The sequence below is a fragment of the Rhamphochromis sp. 'chilingali' genome (genome assembly GCF_963969265.1).
Source record: "Rhamphochromis sp. 'chilingali' genome assembly, chromosome: 15".
NCBI lineage: Eukaryota > Metazoa > Chordata > Actinopteri > Cichliformes > Cichlidae > Rhamphochromis > Rhamphochromis sp. 'chilingali'.
The window spans coordinates 32,572,002-32,597,553 of NC_137942.1; the positions used below are offsets into that span (position 1 = coordinate 32,572,002).

The 25,552-nt window shown below is 41.4% G+C and overlaps 1 protein-coding gene across 3 annotated transcripts in view; it reads left to right on the top strand.

Annotated features, from left to right (window-relative positions):
* LOC308410886 (thyroid hormone receptor alpha) overlaps positions 1-25,552 on the top strand; it is a 116,513-nt gene that overhangs the window by 42,271 nt on the left and 48,690 nt on the right. For all 3 annotated transcript variants that reach the window (XM_080904544.1, XM_080904545.1, XM_080904546.1), the window contains exons 3-4: positions 783-1,908; positions 23,790-24,003. In XM_080904544.1, coding sequence (XP_080760670.1) covers positions 23,948-24,003 — 56 coding nt within the window. In that variant the 5' untranslated portion in view covers positions 783-1,908; positions 23,790-23,947. The remainder of the gene's footprint in view (positions 1-782; positions 1,909-23,789; positions 24,004-25,552) is intronic.

Consider the following 25,552-nt stretch of genomic DNA (forward strand, 5'->3'; position numbering starts at 1 on the left):
ACAAACTAAATTTTGCTCTTTCAAATGAGCCATATGGCTCAAAGGGGCACAGTTGTTGTTTCACAGTTGTTGTTTTTGTGCTCAGGAAAAATTCTGCTGTGTTCAGACACCAAATATAGAGTTTTGCACATCATTACTCAAATGTGACTTTATGGTCCCCACGGACCGGTTTATGTCCAACAATATTTTATGGACCGGCCTTTAAGGCGTCACCGATAAATACAACAAAATAAAACCAGTACCTGTACCAAAATTTGTTCATAACACACAGGAAAAGACCCAGGGAAACCTAAACGATAAAAACTGATTAAAAAACCCCGAAACCATAAATTTCACACCCGAGCCTCAACTCTTGCGGCCCGGTACCAAACGACTCAAGGACTGGTATCAGGCCATGGCCCGGGGGTTGGGGACGGCTGTTCTATCGAACACTATAAAGCCGACAAAGAGAAATTAGAAATGCATACCATGAGTTCAGGTTTTAGGAGAATAATCGCTGTCTTGTTTTCGGCAAGGGAAAAAAGGTTGTAGAAAAAAAATCTTTAAAAATGGATCAAAGTAATCACAAGGAGGTTTTTTGTGTACCCAGCGACCGCCAGCAAGCACTTGCCAACCGATTGTGGGCCTTTGCTGTGTAAATGTAGCCTTTGTGAGGTCCTCTGTTGCTGTGATCAAGAGGGAAATCTTGTCCAGACCCTACTGACTTTTGCCTGTCTTTTCCTCTGCCAACACAATGTGGTTGCCTCTCTAACTTGTTTTTCTTTTCTTTTTTTCTTCCATAGGCGAAGCCCCTAAATGACCCTATCCACTCTGAATGAGAGGGAAAGATTCGACTTGTTTCAGACTCTGGCAAACCACCAGCATTCTTTACCAGTGTAGAAGATTAGACTTGACAGCACAGTTTTACCTCCCGTCATTGGTTCCAGTCAGAGAAAACCACATCTGCTTTCTACCTCGAAGGGAAATAGAAAAGGAAGAAACATCCGTTTACTTTCCATGATTAGTTCCTCATCTTCTTCTCATTGCAGTGTTTTTCCATTTTACCTCAGGGATCCTCTCCCACTGTCTACCTCCACCACTGAAACAGCCAGCCCAGTGACTGGAACACGAAGCAATAATACACCCGTGACCTGCCGCTGTTGTTACCGTGACAACCAGTATTGCCTCTCAAGATCTCAGTGCAACCGTGACGTGAGCAAAGACCTTTGACCTGTAACCACCTGCCAGCCCTTACCTGTTCACGGCCTAAATAGAACCGATCAACACAAACCTGGTCTGCTTCTTACCTAAAGGAAAATCCTCATTAAGCTCACACTTTCTACTTCAGGCAGACAACTGTATACCTCAGCAAACACAACTTCTGGATAGTCAGGAAACAGAAGTAAACTTTCAGTCACGACTCACTATCCTGGTGCTTTAATCTACCCAGCAGGCGACACATGCTCACTAACCTGATGCTTTAAGCCACGCAGTAGACTTCTCACTCTGGAATCTTCCAATTGCCTTAAAGGCACGAGTATAGCAACAGTAGCCAGGTACTTGCACAAAACTTCAGTTCATCTGATCCTCAGCAAAGTCACATCATACACAAGCCTCAAGATCTGAGCAGTAGCAGAAATCAGCAATCGCTCAGGGGACGGCTTTGGAAGTACCCCCACCGCCTTGAGTTTGGACGTCTCTGTGGGACAGCTGGAGTAGTGAAGCTACCCCAGGAAGAGGAGAAAGTATTGGGAGCCTCATGTTCTCTTACTACTCTGCAGGAAGATGCAAAAAATAAAGAACTGACTGTCAGATGTAACAGAGCGTTATATGCCCGAACGAAGTAAACACAGAACATATCCGTATGGTGACGGAGAAGAATAAAAGAAGGAAACAAAACAAGCTTCTCCTACAGATGAGAATATAATGGTGAGTCGTTTTTTTTTTGTTTGTTTCACCCCCCACCCCTACCCCCTTTAGTTTTATATTTTTCATTTCTTATAGGTATCACTAACTGACATTTGAATGACATTTCTGCCTTATTAAATGATACAGAGTGGAGCCAGACAGAAGATTAGGGAGAGATGGAAGGAGCGCTATGCAGTAAAGGTCATTAAATGCTTCAATAAATCTTAACAAAGAAACATCACACTACTTTCTAGCCACACTGAGGTTTATTGCTTTAAACAATTGAAAGTTAAATATGACAAATTATCAGTGGCTGTGTCACATTTTGATGGTGCATATGGTGCCTTTAAGTGGTCCTTAACATTTAGCTTGATGGCTATAATAGAAACAAAGTCGACATTTAGGGCCATCTGCCTAAAAACTTGAGTAAAACGTCTTCTAGTATTTCGAAATCATGTGCTGTGAGATGATAAAATGTTCAAAATATAGATTTTTCTAGTATGACTCCAGGAAAGGATGGAAAACAGTGTTGCTCTGTCACTGAAATGTCTCGGTGTCCATCGTTATGAAATCTTGTTGAGACTTTTAGGGTTCCAGGACACTGTATCAATGACTTTGGGAAGCTCCTGACCTTTTCATTTGTCACTGAAATATCTCTGTAGCTGTTGGATCGGATGGTTTGGTATAAAATCTGGTACGTTTATATTCTCTATGGTGAATTTTGACAAGTGTGATCTTTCATTTTGCACCAATGTCACGTTTAGCAGTCGAAAATCTGCCATTCCTGTCAGCTACAGTAATACTTTGTGCTTGTGCTAATAGTTAGCATGCTAACACATTACACTAAAGAGAATATAACCAGCATGTTGACATTGGCAGTTAGCTCAAGGCTCTGATGTGCCTAAACTGACAGAGCACCTAGGTCATGAACATGTTCTGAACAGATCTGTGAACAAAGCTCAACTGAGCTCTACGAGATTAATTTTAAGCTCAGTGAGATTCTCGTGTGTTTCACCTGTGAGAACATAGCCTCCACCTGCAGATGTAGTTTGCTATAGAGAAAGTTTACTACTTTTGTTTGGGTCCTGCTCAGAATAATAATTTAGTAGGACTGTGAATTTTTCATTTAGGAGGTCTCCATCCTTCACTCCTGAGAGATTCAAAGGTCGTGCGTTGCATCTGCTGTCTTTTCTTTGGTCTTTTTTTTTCCTCTTTCTTTCTTCAGTACAGCAAACGACAGCTTGAATGTACGACATCGAATGCAGGGTTTGTTTATAGCTGTGATCATGGAACTGATCGTGCTTAACTTTAATCAGCGTAAATCACTTTTTGAGGATCGAGTCGATGTGTTCCACTAACATTAAAGCCAGCTAATATTCATCAGATTAGCCCACCTGTCCCATGTTCTTGTTCAATCTTGTCTTATTTTAAGATATATGTAACCCATGTCAAGTATTGCGAACATGTCTTCCTTTTTAAAAAAAAAAAAAAAAAAAACATGAAAAGAAAAAACAAAAAATGTCAATTTGCCGGTAAACAATTGCACCACCTCGTCTTCTAGTACATCAGAGGCTGTCCATGAACCTAAAATTAAGTCGGGCTAGCATTCATTAATTTATGCTGCATGAGTGACTGACTGGAGCTTTCAGGACTCGAAAGAGTCTAATGAGAGTGATGGAACAGTTTCGAGAACAAGAAACGGATGCAGGATAACAGAGCACACAATTATTCAAAGCTTGTTAAAAAAAAAAAAAAATTAAAGTCTCTAAGAGACTGAGGAGTTGAAACTTAACTCAACCATTTCGCTTAATAAGTGTGATAAGTGTGCAAATCAGGACATTTATGGTTGGGAGTTTAGACGAACGTGAATTATAGATTGAACTTTGGTGGTAGAGCTTTATAAATGGATAACGTGAGATGGTTTAACTTTGAAGTCCATCCAACCTTTTCTTACAGAACAATGGTGAGTACAAAATGTCACTGTGACATATACAGAGTTTCATTACTGAGAATATCTCCATAGTGTTAGACATTTGGTTGACTGCACAAAAGTTTTATGGTTGGAAGGAGGCAGACATTCTTTAATTCTTTACAAAAGCCTTGTTTAATTTTTAATTTCAAACATGCAGAGAGGGGTTACTGTACTGGATTAAATTCCTTGCAGAGCTTTCAGATGTTTCATTTGATCATGGTTAATGTCAAGGGTGTTGCATGTCTCTTTTATTTTTATTTATTTGTTATTAGATTGTTGTCTAACATGTTGTGGCTAAAACTATCCGGTTGTTCAGTGATGACGCGACGAATCCTACTTCCGGGCCTAAAGTAGTCTGCGTTTAATATGGCTTTTGTGTTGTTAACATGTTCAATGTTATGTATTTTCTTCTATTTGATCTCAAAAAGCTCCTAAAACAGTCAGTGATCACTGTTGACCTCCCTCGGCTTTTATTACCGCTAATCATTTATTTAAGCTCAGTTTTTAAAACCTTAGGATGTAACTACAGCCCAGCCCATGCAGCAGTATATGAATGACTAACCTCGTATTGTGGATGGATTATCTCAGTTGTTCTCCTGGCTGAAGTGTGGTCCTTTTACAGCATCCTGCCATGCGATTACATTTGTTCCTGACCACCGAGAACACTCACGTTAACTTTTATCGAGTGGAAAAAAAGTTAGCTTGTTTATATTATGCTAACATAGCTGTGTCGCTAGCGGTCACGTAGCACATCATTATATAGCAGCTAGCCCAACTTCAGTAACCCTACAAACGTCACTGCTGTTTAGTTTTCTGTCTTCATTTATGTTGGAAGTGATAACAGAGCTGTACGTTTTAATTTGTTTCCAAAACCCCGCAGTCAGGACATGCTATATTGTATTTAGATAGAAGCTAGCGAGCTAACTCCCTGCTAACTTCTAACTCCGTTAAATATCATAAATTCCGTTTTCATGGATGCCTGGATGTTAAACTCAATTGTTACACCTGGTAGAGCAGAACGCTGATCATTTTATTAAAGATGAAAGACTTTAAACAGTTTTTCAACTCTCAGTAATGCCATAGTGATCGTTTCATATATGGACCTGCAGCGGAGTTTAGGTCCAGACACGGCTAGTGACGTCAGACTGAACAACCGGATAGTCCCCACCAAGGTGCTGTGACGTAAAACTACATTTAATCTGAGAACTGGTAGTTGGAGGTCTGGACTAAGCAATGTTACATTGTGGCTTAGATTAAAAAAAACTTTACTAAGTCATAAGGCGACTGTTGAGATACAGCTGTAGAGATGATGCATAACATTGGTCCTGCATGTTGACTGTTGTCTGAAATGCACTGACACAATACAGTTATTTATTGATGTGGCCACACGCTGATTCCTCTAAGTGTGAAGATGTAGTGCAGAGGATGAGTTTGAAGAGGAACAGGAATTACAAAGTCAGATTTCAGCTGCGGTTTAGGGAACGGGAAAGATGGAAAAAGAAGTTTGAGGGAGGACAGAAAGAGACAAAGATGAATTCTCAGCCTCACCTGAGAACCTTTGTCCCCTCCATTCAGCTCTTCCACAGGCAGACAGGGAGTCTGAGTCATGCTTATTATGCTTCATCATTGATAGTCTCCTCACGTCATGCAGTGATGTATAGAACGCAAAGCCAGCATTAGTCAGTCAGGTCAGTGGTTTGTTAGCGTGGCAAGCACAATAACTGAGCAGTTGTGTTTTTGTGTTGAGTTTAGGAAGCTTTGGCCATGTTGAACCAGTCAGAAGGCTTGGAAAAGCACACAAGTGTGTTAAATGGCCCAGCTGTTCTGTCACTGCAGAAAGGGCACATGGGGCAACGGAGGCTGGATGACATCCCATTATCTCGTCGTGTGTGTGCGTGTGCGCGTGCGCGTGTGTGTGTGTGTGTGTGCGCGCCCACCAGAGAGAATGAAAACAGTCCGCCTGTGAAAAACCTTTTTAAGCACATGAAACATTTACAGTGGTTCGCTGTAGTCTTGTGTGTTTGTTTAGTTTGATGTTGTTCAATCTGAACAATTAACATGCAAACTTCATGCATGCAGACACATAGACGTGGTGAAGAGGACCTGCTGAAGTCCAAGCTGAGCATCAGAATGAGAAATAAAATGAAGATTTAAACGACTTTGAACGTGTCATCGTTGTTGGTGCCAGATAGGCTGGTCTGAGTCCTTCACAAACTGTCGATGTGTCAGAAAGAAACAAATATTCAGTGGGCTGCAGTTCTCTGGGTGCAAATGTCTTGTTGATGTCAGAGAAGAAAGGATTGACTTCTTCAAGCTGCTAGAAATGCAACAGTTTAATCAGGGTATGCAGAAGGATATGTGTTTGGAAAACACACCAAGCCTTGAAGCTGACAGGCTGCAGCAGCAGGAGACCACACCGGGTGCCACTCCTGTCGGCTAAGAACAGGAAACTGAGGCTCATAATGGCTCAGCAGACATTTGGATGGTAGGATGAACGATGTGAAAGCACAGATCAAACCGGCAGGTGGTGGCTGTAATGGTGTGGGCGCATAAGCTCAAATCATGTCAAACTAGTTTCTGCTGTTATATCATTGATAGGAAATTATTAATATTACTGTAGAAAAACTAAACTAACAGCTCACCAGTATGTACGGTCTTTGGTGAAGCCCTTAATCGGTAATTGCGCACATAGCACTTGATTACTTGTTGCTTTTATTTGCACTGTGTTAAACTCTTTGAATCCTGACCAGAACATTCACACAGAAACATTTTTTTTTTCCAGCATTTTTTTCTCTTAAATTATTAATCCATAAAAATATAATGAAGAGGGCTTTGAGAATATTGAAGCCCATTCCAACGCTCAGAGAACAGGCGTGCAAGAGTTTGTGTTATTTATATCTCCTAAAATGTCAGCTCTGTGAAGTTGGCGGTTAAAGTTTGTCGAAGCTGGCCTGTACAGAACAAGTGTGTTAACAAGTTGATTTGTCTATGACCAGTAAGACCAGACTTGGTTACAGCTGCTGGTCAGATTTCAGGGAGGTCTCGGCAGCTTTTAGACTTTATAACAGGACGATGCTGAGGAAGGCGACCTCTGTCATGTTATGCCTTTTATACCTGCTGCCGTTATCATGGTTAATAACACTAAACCATGAGTGTTGTTGCTACTACTGCACATTGCACTTTGTTGATGATCAAATTATGCTGTTGTGTCTGGGCTGGTTTTTGTGTTGTTTCATGCGTGGACATACTGCAGATCAGTTTCCCGGAAACCTCAGAATGTACAGGCTGATTAAAGCAGTTCTGCGGGGCTACCATGCTGGTAGCAGTATGTAGGTGAGTCTGGTGTGGAGTAACAGTCTAACTCTACAGGTGAAGCATTCATATTAGTTAACTCGGGGAGATCACTGCGAGCATTACAAGAATCTGAGGGCTCAAAAACACAAAGATTACTAGCGAGAGCAACTGGTGAATAATCTGACACGGAGGTGCCTCGCTGTATAGTGTCTCTAGAGTCCAAACACAAAGTGGCAGAATTGTCTGAGTTAGGCAACACAATATCCACGGAGGGCCAAACAGTGCTACTCACGGTGGTGGATAAGTCATGAAGTCCGTGTTCAGAACGTTTGGGCTGAGTGTGTGACGCACAGACGCTGAGCTGTACTGGCACGACGGCGGCGTGAACGCCGTTTACGTCGAGAAGGGGGAGGAGATGAACCAATATATATTGATGACATATATTTAGATTTGAAGGCTGCTGTAAGATGAGGCAAAGGAAGGGGACTGTAATTAAATAAAAGATCAGTGATTACTGCAGGGCTCAATGAAATTTGTCTCTAGTGACTGCTTTGGAAACTTTTTAGTTGGATACTAAGCTGATTTGAAAATATTACGTCGGTTAAATGCTGATGGTGTTTGCATGTATTAGGTTTAGTTTTGCTCTATTTAGATAAAGCAGCTGTCTGTTCTTGTAAATTAAGAGGAAGAAGAAGTATTGTAATTATAAAGTCTTCGTTGCTTCTGTTTCAGTTAAGTCTCATATCAGAAATGTAAATCTTTTGAGAAATAGTCCCCGTCAAATGGGATGAGCCTTAATGGTAGCACTGCTGGTATAGTCTGTTGCTCTACTGCGTTGTTTTGCCATGTTATATATTTAATGTTAATACTTACCGTTCACCCGCATTAACAGTAGTTTTGCTCGTTAGCTTGCATTCCGCTAAATAGATTCGTTAAGTCAGCTGACAAAGTCGAGAGCTGTAGAAACTAGAAGCTGCTAGCGATTTACCTCCACTTTAAATGAATTAAATGTCATTATAATTCCATGCCCTGCTTCTTGTTCCTGCTGGGTCAGCAGGGCTGAGCATCAGGAGCTGATTGTTCCTACGTGTTTTGAGCAGCGGGGGCAATTATGCGGCTGCAGCAGGGCCGCAGCTTGTGAAAGAATAGCACCAACGGTTGACGGAGGGACGAGGGAGAGTGCAGTCATTCTGACACATCCACAGAAACATGGAGGAGAGGCGAAAGGAAGGTCAGCCGTGGCAGACCTACATTGTTGGCGGCCCTCACACACTGGCTCATCATTAGAGAGGTACACAAAGGAGCAGAGGTGGAGGGGCTGCAGGGATGTGGAGAAAGCTGGACAGCTTTGATGTCAAAAGGCTGGTGTGTTTGTGTGTGTGGAACAAATGTATCTGCTGTGAATAAAATATGGGCTTGCAAGTCTTTGTAATCTGTTTTTGTGTACATGTTACACAGCGTCCCAGCTTTTTTTTTTTTTAAACCTACAAATAAAAAAAAATGACTGCAATAATGTATTATTGTTTAATCTGTTTATATTTGTTTAGTTTTTTGTGTTTAGCAGTTTGTCTCAAACTGTAAAAAAAAAATCAGGTTCTCACTAAACAACAAAACATTAAATGTTTTGTTATCTGTCAGCATTAAGGTAAAATACACGAAGATTACAAATCCTCACATTCTCAGGTTTTAGTATTTAATGTAATCAGTATCTGTTAATCAGTTGATAAGCTGAACTTTATGGCTTTTAAATTTGGACACAGAAAAGATCACACGCGAGCTAGAATTTGGTTACTGTAGCTTCCAAATTCAAGGTGTTATTTGTTTTCAGACACAACTATAGCTCAGGGACTTCTAAATCATCATGCTGTGTAAAATCAGAGTGTACATGTTATCCTGTTAAGATGCTACTTGAGAAAAATGTCTTTGAACTCTTGTTTCTTTTTGCTTTTTTTAATCTATTTTCCCTCTGACTACGGAATAATTACTGAGAAGTGCATGGTACTCTTTAGACTGGTACTTTTCTACTCTATTTGACCAATGAAGGAACTTTCTTACTACAAGACTGACAAACACATTCATACAACATGCAGACTCGAGGAATCGGGGATCACACCGCCAGCCTTCTGAGCCACAGCCTTTCCTATTAGGAATTTTATCTTGATTGATAAGAACTAGTAACTACTACAAGTCCTTTGCAGACAGAGTACTTTGGAAAAGTCTTCAGCTACTCTTGTTGAAGATCTTTCAAAGATTTTCTTTGGACAAAGGCTACCTGAGTATTTTGATAGGAATGATACTTAACACTGGTTCATCCCTTGAGTTGGGCACGTTTTTATGCTTGACTGAGTCAGTGATATCTACACAGAACTGACAATTTGGTAAATAACCAATTAATTTATAATAAGTGAAAAAGAAACAGTACATCATGTGAAGCGGGCTAACCAGGCTAAATGTCACGGCTAAAGTAGTTTTCACTTATGGGATTTTCCGTACAGAAAAGGACAGAAAATTAATTGTCCTTTCAGATGGAATGGTACAAAAGGAAGGCTTTGTGGCTGTGCTACATTAAACGAGCCGTTCTATTTCATATATCCAAAAGCAATGCAATGAAATTCCATTTTATGATTTTCAAAATGAAAGTAGCTCCTCAGTTGTTCAGGCATCATCTGACGCCCACACAGCTACTTTAAAATGCAAGTAAACAGATGAGGGGAAAAATGGGGGGTGATGCCCACTCAAGTGCACGCACAGATGCAAATTAAAAGGATAGGCATGCATACTGACTCGGTGCATACAGAGACAGTTACCTAAATTCACCCACACATACACACTCTTCCAACAGCCCGTAATTGCATTCGCTGGCAGAGAAAACAGCAGCTGTACATAGTCAAAGAGAGCGGAGGAAACAATGAACACACAGAGCAGATGACTGCTGTAAGTAAAAGAATGAAAGTGGAGCAAGCGAGGAATGGAGGAGGGCACGGCGCTGAAATGAACAACGGTGGAAACAAACAGGGTTTGAGTTTGAGAAAGTCGAGGCAGAAATTAGCATGCCGGGATTACAATTTGAAAAACATTTTCTACATATTCATGTTTATTTGTAATCAAACCATTACCTAAAAAGTCTTTAGGTAAAGGTAGCTTTAAATGTGCAGAGGGCTCTAAAGCATTTAATGGAAAGGTAAATGTCGAAGCGACTGATAATTCCATGTGGTTTGGTGGAAGGAAATGAAAAGGGTAACAGACATGATAATGCTGAGATGATCTTCAGATACTTTGGTGTGATCTTCTTTGTCTGGGCTGGTTTTCAGCAAATCTTAGAACAAGGTTCACATATACAATACTGTGAAAAAGTCTCAAGGCACTGCTTTCTTTTTGACATTTGTTTAGGAAAATGGGAAATGGGTACATTCTTGAAATAAGCAAACAAATGAAAATACACTATAGAAGCTCACAAGCTCAGAAGTCAATGTTTGGTATGATGACCTTTATTCTTCACTCAGTCTGAACCTTCTTAGGCGAGCTTTCTGCTTTTTCCTTTAAATATTATTCAGGAATATTTCTCCAGACTTCCTGAAGGACACATTCCAAAGCTCCTCTTTGGATGTTGGCTGTCTTTTATTACTTTCTCTGTTAAAATGGTCCAACACTGCTTTAATAATGTTGAGGTCAGGGCTCCGGGGAGGCCGAGTCCATGACTATGAATCCTGTTCTATTGTGTGTTTTTCTATCCAGGAATGTTTTTACTGCACTGGCTGTGTGTTTGGGATGAACAAATGAGACCTCAGAGAAATCAGACACTTTCCTGATGATGGTTCAAACTCTAACAGCATTTATGTGTTTTAATTTCCATCAATTTTGACCTGATCGCCCACACTGCTGACTGAACTGTAGGAGCAGGCAACATATCGAACGTATTTGATGTATCACAGGTTATTCCATGTGCGTTGGTTAAAATGGCTTTATTGTAACCATCGAGCATGTTGCCATGAAAATATTAAGCACTTTTTTTTTTCTTTTAATGTCATTAACCCCCGTCCTACCCGGCACACTGCGCTGAGCATGCGTGTTTATGTCCTGCCAGATAGGGACAAAGCGAGGGAATGAGACTCGCTCGTCATTTGGACTTCAGGAGGAGGATGTCAAACAAAATGCGAAAATTTGCAAAGCATGCAGTAAAACTGTTGCCACTAAAGGTGAATTTATTCCACCAGCTGAAAAGTCTTTCACTATAAAATTAAGACTGTTCTTGGTCAGTCGCTTTTTGTAGTCACTGTCTAGACTTTTGTTTCTGTAATTTGACGTCATCAAAAATTTTATTTAACAGTTTTCTTATGTTAGAAGCACAAAAGACACCCTTTTAATTTCAGTTGTTTTGTTTGTCTCATGAAGTCTTGCTTGATGTACTTTTTTTGTTGCTGTGATCTTTTGTTGTGTTGATCACAGAAAGACACTGTGAAAAACCTCGGTGGAAACTGATGGTTAAAGAATGGTTAAAAATAAAACATTTCAATTCATTCTGATTTTTTATTTTCACTAGAAAAAATCACTGAATGGTTGATTTGAATGAGTAAACCAGTGCAATTCTAGGCACGATATGACTGAAATAACATTGTTTTTGGAGTTTATTTAAACATATCGTGATATATATCGTGTATCGCGATATTGTAACAAAGTGCCTAAAGATACAATTTAATGTGTTACTTGCTCATTTTTCTGCAACAGTGGAACATCATTTGTGTTCGGTACCTTTTTCATGGTTGCATGACTCATGAACCAGAGTTAAGTGGTTTAACCAAAAAAAAAAAGGTCAGGTACAAGAAGTAGACTGACTTACAGTGAAAAAATTATCTTATTTATCTAATAGGTGACTTCAGTGCTGCCTGAGCCCTCAAATAGTAAGAGATCCATAATCAGTGGTTCTGACCACAGCGTCACCACATGGTTCATTCTTCAGATACTTCCTTGAAGTGCTTAGCTGGAAACTGGAATGTGTAACTGTAGAGAACTAACTCAATCTTAGATGTAGAAGTAAAATATTCAAGAATTTGTGTTAACAGCAAGCCCTACCTGCCTTTTGACATATTCTAAGCTTATATTACCATACAAGTATACATCTTCTCAAAAACATGTTTTGGGGTGAACTGTCCCTTGTAGGTATATGACGTTAAAAGGTTATATTATAAGGCTTATTCACAGTTGTTTTTTGGATTCAGGGCTGGCATTGCCTGTCTTTCACCACTCTTTAAAGAGATTCTTCCCTGTCGTTACCTGCTGACTCTTCTTGGATACCTCCAACTTGTTTAGTGTATTTAAATATACATCTGATCCACATGTCCATAAACACAATTTTTAGTGTGCACATTAGTTTTGGTTTCACTTATACCTACAAAGCTAACGACGTTTTGATGCGAGCCACAGGTTGCCGACCTCTGGCCTAGTTAGACTGACAGCTGAGTGTAAGCATGTATACGTCTGTAGTCAATGCACAAAACATTCATCGTAACGTGGTCGAGCAGGTTTGACAGGGGTTTTACACAAATAAGTCGCTAACTGAAACTTCTTTCGTTATATGTCTGTGAAGGTTCTCAGTCATCCAGGTCATTGTAGTCAAAGGAGCTTGCAAAGAAAAGCGTCTGGACTTCTTTAAGTTGCTTGAAGACGTTTCACCTCTCATCCGAGAAGCTTCTTCAGTTCTAAGGTCAAATGGTGGAGAGTCCCAGATATAAACCTAGTGGGAGTGACCCCCCACAGAGGGACAAAAGGACCCCCTGATGATCCTCTAATCGCTTGAGCCAAGGTGTGAAATTGGGAGTGGGACCCAATCAGCCAGAGTTTCGGGTGTGTTCATTGTGAAACCTGGCCCCACCTTATCATGCGAATTCCTGAGGTCAGATGGCCCAGGATGTGGGCCATCTGCAGATGGACTCAGCAGTCCATCTGCATCTTAAAGATAAAGGACACTCTTTCGAGGATGCCAATGTTCACATTTCGGACAGAGAGGACAGATGGTTTGAAAGAGGAGTGAAAGAAGCCATCTATGTCCACTGTGAGCGACCATCTTTGAACAGAGGTGGTGGTTTACGACACCAACTCTGCCATCTATAATCCAGTTTTGAGATCCCTTCCCAGATGCCTTAACGCCCACTCACATCCTGGGCCATCTGATCTCAGGAATTCGCATGATAAGGTGGGGCCAGGTTTCACAATGAACACACCCGAAACTCTGGCTGATTGGGACCCACGCCCAATTTCACACCTTGGCTCAGGCGATTAGAGGATCATCAGGGGGTCCTTTTGTCCCTCTGTGGGGGGAAACTCCCACTAGGTTTATATCTGGGACTCTCCACCATTTGACCTTAGAACTGAAGAAGCTTCTCGGATGAGAGGTGAAACGTCTTCAAGCAACTTGGGGCGGTCGTGGCTCAAGAGTTGGGAGGTCGCCTTGTAATCGGAAGGTTGCCGGTTTGAGCCCCGGCTTGGACAGTCTCGGTCGTTGTGTCCTTGGGCAAGACACTTCACCCGTTGCCTACTGGTGGTGGTCAGAGGGCCCGGTGGCGCCAGTGTCCGGCAGCCTCGCCTCGGTCAGTGCGCCCCAGGGTGGCTGTGGCTACAATGTAGCTGCCATCACCAGTGTATGAATGTGTGCGTGAATGGGTGGATGACTGGATATGTAAAGCGCTTTGGGGTCCTTAGGGACTAGTAAAGCGCTATATAAATACAGGCCATTTACCATTTAACTTAAAGAAGTCCAGACGCTTTTCTTTGCAAGCTCCTTTGACTTCTTTCGTTTTAGTAACAACAATGCAATTCAAATAATATTAATGAATAAGAATTATTTTTAAAAGACACATTCAATGAGCATCATAAGAAATACTTTTTTCTTTTTAACTGTAAAAATAGTATGTGTTTATATTAGATTTATTATATTTGACTAATTGTTAGGACAAACATCTAACCAGTGATCACAAACATCTCAGTGTAGTTAGGCATGTAAACATGGTCAGGATGATCTGCTGAAGTTCAAACTGAGCATCAAATGAGAGATTTAAGTGACTTTGAATGTGTCATGGTTGTTGCTGTCAGACGAGCCGGTCTGACCTGAGGTCTGTAATAGTCAACGAGCAGCAGTTCTCTGGGTGATAACACCCTATAGATCCGAGGGCAGAATGGCTAATCCGCTATGTCGATATGAATGTTTACAGTAACTTAAATTACCATTCATTACATCCACAGTATACAGAGGAGACTCTTTGAATGTACAGCACGTCAAACCTTAAAGTAGACGAGCTACAGCAGCAGAAGACCACACTGGGGTCCACTCCCTTCAGCTAAGAATGGGAGACTGAAGCTGCAATTCACATAAGGTCATGAAAGTGAAATGATGGAAAGATTGTAAAAATGTTGACTGCTATAACAAGTCTCAATTTTTCTATGACATTGAGACGGTAGAGTTAGAAGTCACAGCATGAATCTATGCAGCCTTGTATCAGTGGTCCAGACTGATGGTTGTGTAATGGTGTTAGCACACTTTGGGTCCTTTAGTACCAACAATAGTGAGTCTACCTGAGTATTGTTGCTGACCCTTCATGAGGACAGTGTGTCCATTTTCTAACGCACCGTGTCCCAAAACTGAAACAGTGTCAAACTGGTTCTTAATGAATGACGTGTTTACAGTTCTCAGATGCCTCCCAACCAACGCCTTTTGTTACAGCAAGCCTCCGGAAGTGACATTAGGTTATGCATACATTAAAATAGGCTTTTTGCAACATAATTTTGCACATTTAGATAAATATAAAATGTGAATATACAAAAAATTATTAATAACATTAATCATTAACATCTGTCATGGTGGAACATCTGTCTTCTGCTGCAGGTATTTTGCATCAAAGCACAGGGCGAGCGTCGGAGAACGCTGGTGTGCTCACATTTCTTCACTGCCGCCACCACCACAAGCTCGTTAAAGGCTCGAACACACAGAATCACTCATGTGCAAGCAAAGTCACACACATACACAAACGTACATGTTCACAAAACTGTCAAAACTCTTTGATTTTTTTTTTTCCCTCCTTCTAATGTGAGGAAGCCTTCCAGACTACATGTCTGATTTTATGGCTTTAAGTTAAATGCATATTTGCCATTACTGTAACTGATGGTTATTTCTCTGCACTTAACAAAATGTTTTCTTTAAAAAGCGATTTTAATGTGACGTAAATGAAGTTGAAATCACGTCTGCCAGTTGGAAATGCTGGAATTTGAATAGTATGTTTGTGTTAAATCATTTTAAAGATATCGTGTCCATATATTTTATAAAGTATCTGTGTTGTAGATGAATTTCTAAGCGCTTGGCTAAAAAATTTTTTTTTAATCTTATCAATAACAATGATCAGACGAGGCAAAGCAGGGTGAAATTCTCTCTGTGCAGGTCACCAGTTTGTATGGATTTATACATGAAGAGAAGATGTTGATCTAGTCCTACATGATAAAAAGTGCAATAATTCATAAGAGCTTACAGTGAAATCATGACACAACATAAACGTTTACTGTTGTTGTTGCTTTGATTCACTGAACCGATAAATAATTTATAACATGCAGATGATGCTTTGCAAATGTTTTTTGTCTGTAAATGTAATTAATGTTTCATTGCTCCATTCCACTCTCTGGAGATATTACAGCTTTAAAAGTCTTTGAATTCTCCTGGGGACTAAAGTGTGTGTGTAAGTGTGTGTGTGTGTGTGTGTGTGTGTGTGTGTGTGTGTGTGTGTGTGTGTGTGTGTGGTTACAGTATTTGGACTGTTGGGTCAAAAGGACATCGCATCTATAGATTTCTCACACTCTGATGCCACCTAGTGTCATATTTGAAGAAGTGAAGGTGCTCAGGCAGCAATATTCAAATCTGTTCACATAGAATCACTGAGACGGACAGATGCCGACATGTTCATGTAAATATTTAGGAATGTTAGTGATATTTCATCATGATGATGAAGACATGTATATAACCAGTTACTTAGTATGGAACCGGTTTTGAAATTAAGCAGAAACTAAAAAGAGACCAAATCTCAAAATGTCTGTGAAGGTTCTCAGTCATCCAGGTCATCGTAGTCAAAGGAGCTTGCAAAGAAAAGCGTCTGGACTTCTTTAATTTTCTTTAGAGTGTTGGGCCCGCTGAGCCTTGTCCACAAACTTGTAAACCTCTTCTAAGATTGGAGAGGGTAGAAGGGTTTCCAGCCAGAGTCTGGCTGATCTTGATCTGGAGGGCATCCATAGTGAAATGGACCTGTCTTATCCTTTCACTTCAAAGGTGATTTTGTCCTCTCTGTAGAATCAAGTCTGCTCTGTATCCCCTGACAGTGGATCCAAGGCGCAGGCTCTTAGGAACAACTCTGCTTTGTCCACATCTTAGGTTGAAACGGAGATAGACGCTAGTTTCCTTGATTCCCTTTCATACTCCCGCACCAGTTGAAGGGTGTTCCTCCCAAAATGTACGGCAGTATGTCTGTGAAGGTTCTCAGTCATCCAGGTCATCGTAGTCAAAGGAGCTTGCAAAGAAAAGAAGTCCAGACGCTTTTCTTTGCAAGCTCCTTTGACTACCAAATCTCAAAGTTTTACTGCTTATATTGATTCCAATAATGAAAAGCTGCAGATCAGGTAATAATCTCTTCTGTTCCTGTTATATTTGTGCCCTCACAGAAATGACCCCCCCCCCCCCCCCCCCCCCCCCCCAGTGGTTGCTCAGCAGTTGTGAATTGGTTTCTAGGCCTGTGTGATGGACAAATCAGTGAAGTTAAATAATTTTGATGGTGCTTTTATATGACGCACTGATCTACAGTGGACTATTTTCTCTTTATTGCAAGTTTTGCTTTTGGATTGTTGTTCGATTGATCAGAGACTTTTGAAGAAACGAGTCTGAGCAAACTGTTACCTTCTGATATTAATCTGGAGTAGAAAAAATAAATTCTTTAGTGAATTCTTAAACAGATTCTAATCATGACAATAACTGTTCTTGAAGTCAGTCTAAGGAGCTTGGAAAGAAAAGCGAATGGAAAGTTTCATGAAGACGTTCACCTCTCATCCAAGAAGCTTCAGAAGGTCTTCAGGAAGCTTCCAGCCCTTCTTCTTTCCAGCCTGCTGAGATTACCATGAGCTGGCTGACTGAGAACCTTCACAGACGATCTCTGTGTTATTTTCCAATTAAAAAGAGGGAAAATTGTCGCTCATTTCTTTTTAATGCAGTTCTATTAAGGTTTGTTTACAATCTTATCAAAATCCATATAACCCCTGTGTCATTAAAACGTGATTGTTTAGCATTTTAAGGGTCTGAGCTCTAACACTGTGATGAATTTAGGCATCAATTCATGAGTGTGTATTCAGACCTCTCGGTTTTCTTCACATCTAACTCAATCTTTAAAGTCACACTTCAGAAGTTCTCATTAGACTTGCTGCATGTGACAACACAGAGTCTCTGTGCCGGACGCAGGTCAGCTCAGGTTACACAACCAGAACAGCAGTGCTGCAGTGACTCTGGTGCCCTCATCTGGCCCTTCTGCTCCCCACACAGTAATACTGTAAGCATGCACTGACGGATGGTGGGCTGTGAGGGGTTTGTGGTTGTAGTCATACATAGTTACGTGTGTCTGTATAATCAGCTGGATTAAAGGTGTATTCTAGTTTTCTGTATAGCTCTGTATAGCTTCTGTATAGCTCTGTGTAAATAATCATTCTGTACATTCGATAATCTTTAATCCTACAACTGTTTACAACTTGCATAGTTCCCATTTCTGTATAGCTGTATATCTCAGATTCTGTAAAGTTATTTATTTCATATTCTGTATAGTTTTTCATATTTATATCCTGTTCATATCCTGTACATAGCTTGTACTCACTACAGCCTGTACATACTTATAGTTATAGAATATTCACAACATACTTCATACCGTGTACATTATAACATACCATAATAGACCCATTTCTGTAGTATACTTACATATCTATATTATTGCTAATATATATTGTAATATATCTATATCACTAAAGCACTTCCGAATGGATGCAAACTGCATTTCGTTGCCCTGTACCTGTGCATGTGCAATGACAATAAAGTTGAATTCTATTCTATTCTATTCTATTATAGTTGAGTTCAAAAGCCTCAGTGAGCGGCCAGCTTTGAAAGGAACAGTCACTGTCCAAAAGGATCATGACTGTAGCACCAAACTATTAGCAGACGGTAATATTTTAATCCCTGGCAAGTGTCCACAGTGTTGACATACTAATCCGTGCTGAACCCTGCAGCTGCTGAAACATGACTCAGTTAATAATGAATAAAACTGAGAGGGCATTGTTTTTGTGAGACTTTGGAAGAACATGGCTCATGCAGTACAGTCCTGTAAACACAAAGGGAGTGTAAAGACGGGAGTGGAGCAGCGGTCCCAGGAGCCTGGTTCCTGATGGTTCCTGATCACATGGTGCACGACTGAGTTTGTCAAAAAGGAAAGTTTGAAGTCTTAAGTTTCCTGAATCGAGTCGGTTCGACAGCTGAAGGCTCTGCTTCCTGTTCTTCACTTGGATGCTTTCAGTACACATTACAATGCACCGGCTCCAACTTTAGCATCATCTTAGAAAATGCAGGGTTGTCCATAGACATCAATAGAAGTGCTCACGGCATCATCAGACATCATGAGACCAAAACGTTATGAAAGGCTCCGTTGTAGTTTGTTTGTTTTTTCAAATGCACGATAAAACATTTTGCTCGTCCCCTCACACCTTTCTCATTTTAGCAACAAAAACGTAGAAATGAGTTGTACAGACCTGACCTTGTGAACCTGAACTGCAGACTAATTGAGAGCCTGATGATGCTGTGAACTGTGAATCTGTGAAAGTTGTCGAGGATTTTAGTCGACATGTCAAATCTGAGGTTGCTGTGGTTGATTTGACTTGAAGGTGAGATGGCTGTGATTTCTTCACAGCTCTTTGGTGTTGTGAAATCTGGTGAGATCCTGATTATTTTAACAGTTTTCATCTATGAATGTTGAAGTATGCTGCTGTGTCCTCCTCTGGTCTTACCTGCATTTAGGGAGAGATCATTTTGCTGACACCACTCCTGCCACTGCTCTTGTGTTTTCTATCACCTCGCCGTCAGCGATCAGCACAATGACTGTAGTGTCATCTGCTGAGTGTATAAAGGGAAGTCTGGTCTGGGAAGTCACCCAGTCATATGTGAAGAGGGCGTATAGCATCGGATTCAACACTTATGCCTGGGGGAATCCACATGCTCACAGTTGCTCACTTATGCTTAACTGGTTTCAGACTCTGATATGGGAGTATGTGATGGATCCACTTATCCAGTTCAGGGTCGTTTGGGGCTGGGTACGCCCTGGACAGCGTGCCAGTCTGTCACAGAGCTCACAAAGAGACCTATTCATTCATGCTCGCAGTGATTCACACATGGCAAAATTTAGACTCTCCAGCAAACCTAACATATATATCTTTGGGCTGTGGGGGCAGCCGAGGTGCCCAGAGAGACCCCACACAGACCAGACTGGCCCCGGTCGGCCGAGGGATTTGAACCCTGGACCAGTGTTGCTGTAAAGCAAGTTACATGTATGAAATGGCTGTTAGGTTTCTGCAAACCAACCATATTTGAGAATATTACCAAGTTTATGTTTACAACATTGAATTGCTGCATTGCTGCTGAAATAACAGTTGTTGATATTTGATGTGTTCAGAGCATGAAAGCCTTTCTTATCCTGCCTGAGATCCACAAACTGTAAATCTGTATTATCCAGATCTGTCTTTTAGGTGTGAGGATTTTAACAAGCTATAACAAGGATCGCACACAGCGTTTTAATTGCACACTTTATGGTGTACATAAGAAGTCTGATAAAAAGTGTAAAAACTGCAGACAAGTAGAGAAAGTTTCGTTTGCTGCTCTTGCTCAACAGGGTTTAAATGTAGCTGTGTGAGGGGGCAATTTAGCCTTCGGTCCTTTCAGAGGACTTGTAAGTAGCTTGTAGTAAATTAGATTTGGCTGGAGTCGGTTTCCTCTAATAGAAGCAGGATTTCTGCCGTTAACATAGTAGTGAGAACACAGATGTTGTTTTTATAAGAGCAAACAATCCCTGAAGTCTGAAGTCGGCCTCAGAACGTTTTCAGATTAGGCCGCAGTAATCTGCACCCTCCCCAAGTACCACTGCCCCTCCCTCCTAGCTCCCCCGTTGGCCAGTGGTCCCATTACATCATTGTTCTGGAACCAAGTACCCTTTACATCATCATTCACTCGACTCTTGCGCCCATGCTACGACGTACGCCAAAACCAGTGATGCAGTACCTGTTGCCGCCTTCACAGTCGAGGCAGGACTCGACTGTGAAGGCGGCAACAGTGAGGACGCATTCGTAACTGTCCTGAAACCTCGTTTTGTCACACGAGTCGATGCAGGTGTGGAGGTCTGCAAAGTTTTCACCAGTGTTCTGTTTTGTTTTTTTTAATTTTTTTTATACACATCCTGGAATTTGAGTTACAAAAAACAGACGTGACAGGAGTCAAGAGAAGCCATCATGAAACCACCCCTGAAAATGTGACGAAGCAATTAAAGCACAAACTGGGTCGGAGGGCCTGATCAATAAAGTCAAACGTTACATCGGAAGCCTGTTCACGGGAAGATTATTGTTGTTACATAATAATAATAATCATAATAATACTATGGGAAAAAGAATTCTTATTATAAGTATTTTTGTGCGGCGTAGAGGTTAGCAGTGTCGCCTCACCGCAGCGAGTGTCTGGGTTTGAATCCACAGGCCGGGCCTTTCTGCGTGGAGCTGCAGTTTGCATGTGACTGCCCGAGTTCTCTCGGGATACTTTCCTCCCACAGTCTCGCATGCTTGTGTGTGTGTCCTGCCAAAAATCACATTTTATCCTCATTTCTTCTCAGACTTGTTGCCACTTGTTCTGCACATATTCAACTCTGTATATTTTATATATTTTATTATTATTATTATTATTTTTTATTTTTTTATTTTTATTTTTTACTATTTAATTTGTAAAAATGTGTATACACACACACACACACACACACACACACACACACACACACACACACACACACACACGCACACACAAAAATGCATACACTATTATATATTGTACATATATTTATTAGTTTCAGGTTGGCCATTCTTGTATTTTGCTCGTTTGTGTTGTTGTGTTTGCACATCTCTGTTGCTTGTGGGGCTCGCACACAAGAATTTCACTCGCATGTGCTGTGCCAGTGTGCCTGCACATGTGATGTGACAATAAAAGTGATTTGATTTGATTTGATTTTGACTTTCCTGATTCAAGGGGTAAAAATGTGTAAATCTAACACAACGCTTTGTGGGAATCTGTGTGAAAATTGCAAATCGGATTCAAATCTATCGCTGTCTGCATACACAAGCTGGCATTAAATGTGGGCACACGGCAAGCTTGCGTTCATATGGGAATATAAGCATGATACAAAGGTTTGAGCCACTCGTCTTAGACGTGCTGTGCTCATCGGCTCAGACTGATTACAGCTTGCTGCCTCTGTCTATGTTTATTAATGTAGATGTCAGTTATTTGCAGACCTTGCAGTCCTAGCACACTTCAAATCCTGTCTCCCCCCCACCCTGGACCCCCACCAATTCGCATACCGCCAGAACAGGAGCACAGAGGATGCAGTCTCCATCGCACTGCACTCTGTCCTCTCACACCTGGACAACAACAACACCTACGCCAGAATGCTGTTTATAGACTTCAGTTCAGCATTCAATACAATCCACCCCTCACAACTCATCAGGAAACTGACAGACCTGGGCATCAGTTCCCTAATCTGCAAATGGTTACTGGACTTCCTGACCAACCGCCCCCAACATGTCCGGCTGGATAACCGCTGCTCATCTACCATCACAATGAACACCGGTGTACCACAAGGCTGTGTGATGAGCCCTTTCCTCTACTCCCTCTTCACCCACGACTGCAGACCTGCTGATGGTTCCAACACCATCATTAAGTTTGCAGATGACACCACGGTGATTGGCCTCATCAGTGACAATGATGAGGCCGCCTACAGGGAGGAGGTGGATCGTCTGGCTGAGTGGTGCGACAGAAACAACCTGCTGCTTAACACCGAGAAGACCAAGGAGCTCATCGTGGACTACAGGAGGAATGCTGACCCACATCCACCCATCCACATTAAGGGGACGGCTGTGGAGCGTGTGAGCAGCTTCAAGTTCCTGGGAGTCCACATCTCCGAGGATCTCACCTGGACGACCAACTGCTCCAAGCTGGTCAAGAAGCCTCACCAGCGCCTCTTCTTCTTGAGGACCCTGAGGAAGAACCACCTGTCCTCAGAGATCCTGGTGAACTTCTATCGTTGCACCATCGAGAGCATCCTGACCAACTGTATAACAGTCTGGTACGGGAACTGCTCTGCCTCGGACCGGAAGGCGTTGCAGAGGGTCGTGAAAACTGCCCAGCGCATCGCCGGAGCACCACTTCCTGCCATAAAAGACATCTACAGGAAGCGGTGTCTGAAAAGGGCTGGGAAAATCATCAAAGACCCCAGTCACCCATCACATGGACTCTTCACCCTCCTGCCCTCTGGGAGGCACCACAGGAGCCTCCGGACTAAGACCACCAGGTACCGGAACAGCTTCTTCCCCACAGCTGTCAGACTCCTGAACTCTGCCTCCTGACATCTGACCCACGTTAAACTCATGGACTGAACATACACACACCCACAATGGACAACTGTACCCTCAAACACAATAATAACATGGACTGAACCACCACTCACAACCACCAGCACTTTATATAGCCTCTGTAGAAACTATCTACACCCTCACTTATCTTAACTGCACTACTGTATAGCTCTGTGTAAATAATCATTCTGTACATTCAATAATCTTTAATCATACAACTGTTTACAACTTGCATAGTTCCCATTTCTGTATAGCTGTATATCCCAGATTCTGTAAAGTTATTTATTTCATATTCTGTATAGTTTTTCATATTTATATCCTGTTCATAGCTTGTACTCACTACAGCCTGTACATACTTATAGTTATAGAATATTCACAACATACTTCATACCGTGTACATTATAACATACCATAATAGACCCATTTCTGTAATATACTTACATATCTATACCACTAAAGCACTTCTGGATGGATGCAAACTGCATTTCGTTGCCCTGTACCTGTGCATGTGCAATGACAATAAAGTTGAATTCTATTCTATTCTATTCTACCTTCAGCAGCCGGGCCAACCTGTGCGATCTGCTGCAGTCACAGTTAATTATTTTGATTTGAATTACTTTGGATTATAGATAGAATTAGCTAAGCGCTACAGACATTAATACTACAGCTACCTTAAATAACTGTGACTTTGATATTGAAAAAATAATACATTTTTTTAATCCAGCCTTTCATTCACATGATTGGATGAACATCCAGCGCTGAAAACAAATGAAAAAATGTGGTTTGGAAACAAAAGAAGAACCTGAAATATCACAATCGCATCTGTCATTATGTAACGCTGTGAATTAAAAATGTAGTGAAATATTTTATGATCCACATCATGTGACTGCCTGTTTCTCACTGCATCGTTTCTCTGCCCTTCCAGCTTTCTGCTCCGCCCACTGCGCTCCTCCCAGCCAACCGCTGCCTACAGTCTGGGATGGTTAGCTACTGAGCGGGCTGCCAGTGAACGCTGAGCAGGCTGGCGAGCTCAGCGTCTGCCTCGCTGTCCTGTGATTGGCTGCTGGATGGGACTGAGGCCGAATGGAGCCAATGTCCAACAAGCAGGATAGCAACTCGTCTGAGGGAGATGAGAAAGGGTGAGACAGAGGGGTGGTGTGTGTGGTAAACAAAATGTGATGGAGTGTACATCTGCCTTTGGGGGTGTGGGGGTGTGGGGGGGTGTGTGTGTGTGTGTGTGTGTGTGTGTGTGTGTGTGTCCATTTTTGATGTAAACATGAAAGGAAAGCTAAGATTAATGGTGTGGCAGGGACAACAGATGAAAGCAGAGCTGTAGGCATGGATGGATTAATGAAAGATTAAGAGCTGCAGCAACACACTTTTTTTTTAGCTACCAGTTCAAATAATTTGAGGTAAGAAGTGAAAAATAGAAGCTGAACAAATGATTCAGACAGGCTGTTGTCTCAGCAGGTAAAGAGAAGGAATGCCATGAATTTAGCAGAATTTTAGGAGCAGTAAAAGGGACGGCTGAGCACTGTCACGCTGCCTGCTGTACTCGCTGTTCCTCCTGCACGTGCAGCTACACACACACACACACACACACATACTTTTACCGCTTCACGAGATAAATTCACAGAGACTCACTTCAGGCCTGATGAAGAAGAAACTAAAGACACAGCAAACTGAAGCCACTGCTGTGTGGCGAGGATGTTGGAGTACAGAGACCCAAAGAGTGTATTAATTAAATAAAACTAAACTAAATTAACAAAAGTGTAACAAAACGACGGTGAGGAGGAGCTGCAGCTGAACCGTTAGAAGGGCCAAAGTTTGTAAACAAACGAAATAAACATGGACCAACAAGAATCCATAGCTTGTCCCACACGTCCCTCTTTGATGCTACAGTCATGTAACTGTTTATAAATAAGTGATTATTATGTCTCAGTTCTTTTCTTCATAGTGCTTTCATTGTGAAGCATTTTGCCATATGTAGCAACAGTCACATGGAGTTTCTTTCCCTCTGGGCTTTATTAGTCACACCCACTGGTTTTATTTGTCTCCACTGGTTTTATTTGTCTCCACTGGTTTTATTTGTAGAGATTGTGGAAATTGCAAGAAAGTTGAAAAAGAAAATTTATTGAGATTTGCTTTATGTCGGCACATATAGAAATCAATATTATAGATATGATCACCAGCAAATTTAGCAGAACACTATTATCGCGCGTTCCTCCAACAAGCTGCACTGCATCCCCTTCTTTTCTTTTAGCTGCCAAATATATTTTCTTTTAATGAGAAGCTTTTCTTGTGAAGCTGCTGTCAAATATAGTTTAAGCCTGTCGGTGAAACACATGTTCCAAATCAGACACGTCCATTATCACATCCAAACTCCAAATTGGTAAACTTGTATTTTTATTGCACATAAAGCAAAATCTTTATTTTTTTTAATAATGAGACATGAGCTGACTAAACCATCTTGTTTGGGGGCTTTAATAGAAACGATATTGTAGTCAGTCAGTGTATACATCATTACAGCTTCCAACAAACTGCATTCTGATAGTTAAAATAAATCCATAATACATTACAGCAGGCGCTGGTTTGTGGAAGCCGCCATGTTGCCCGGTCATTTGAATACAAGCTGAACTGATTGTCCTTAATCATGTTTTATGTGTGTGGCTAAAGAGCAGAATCAGT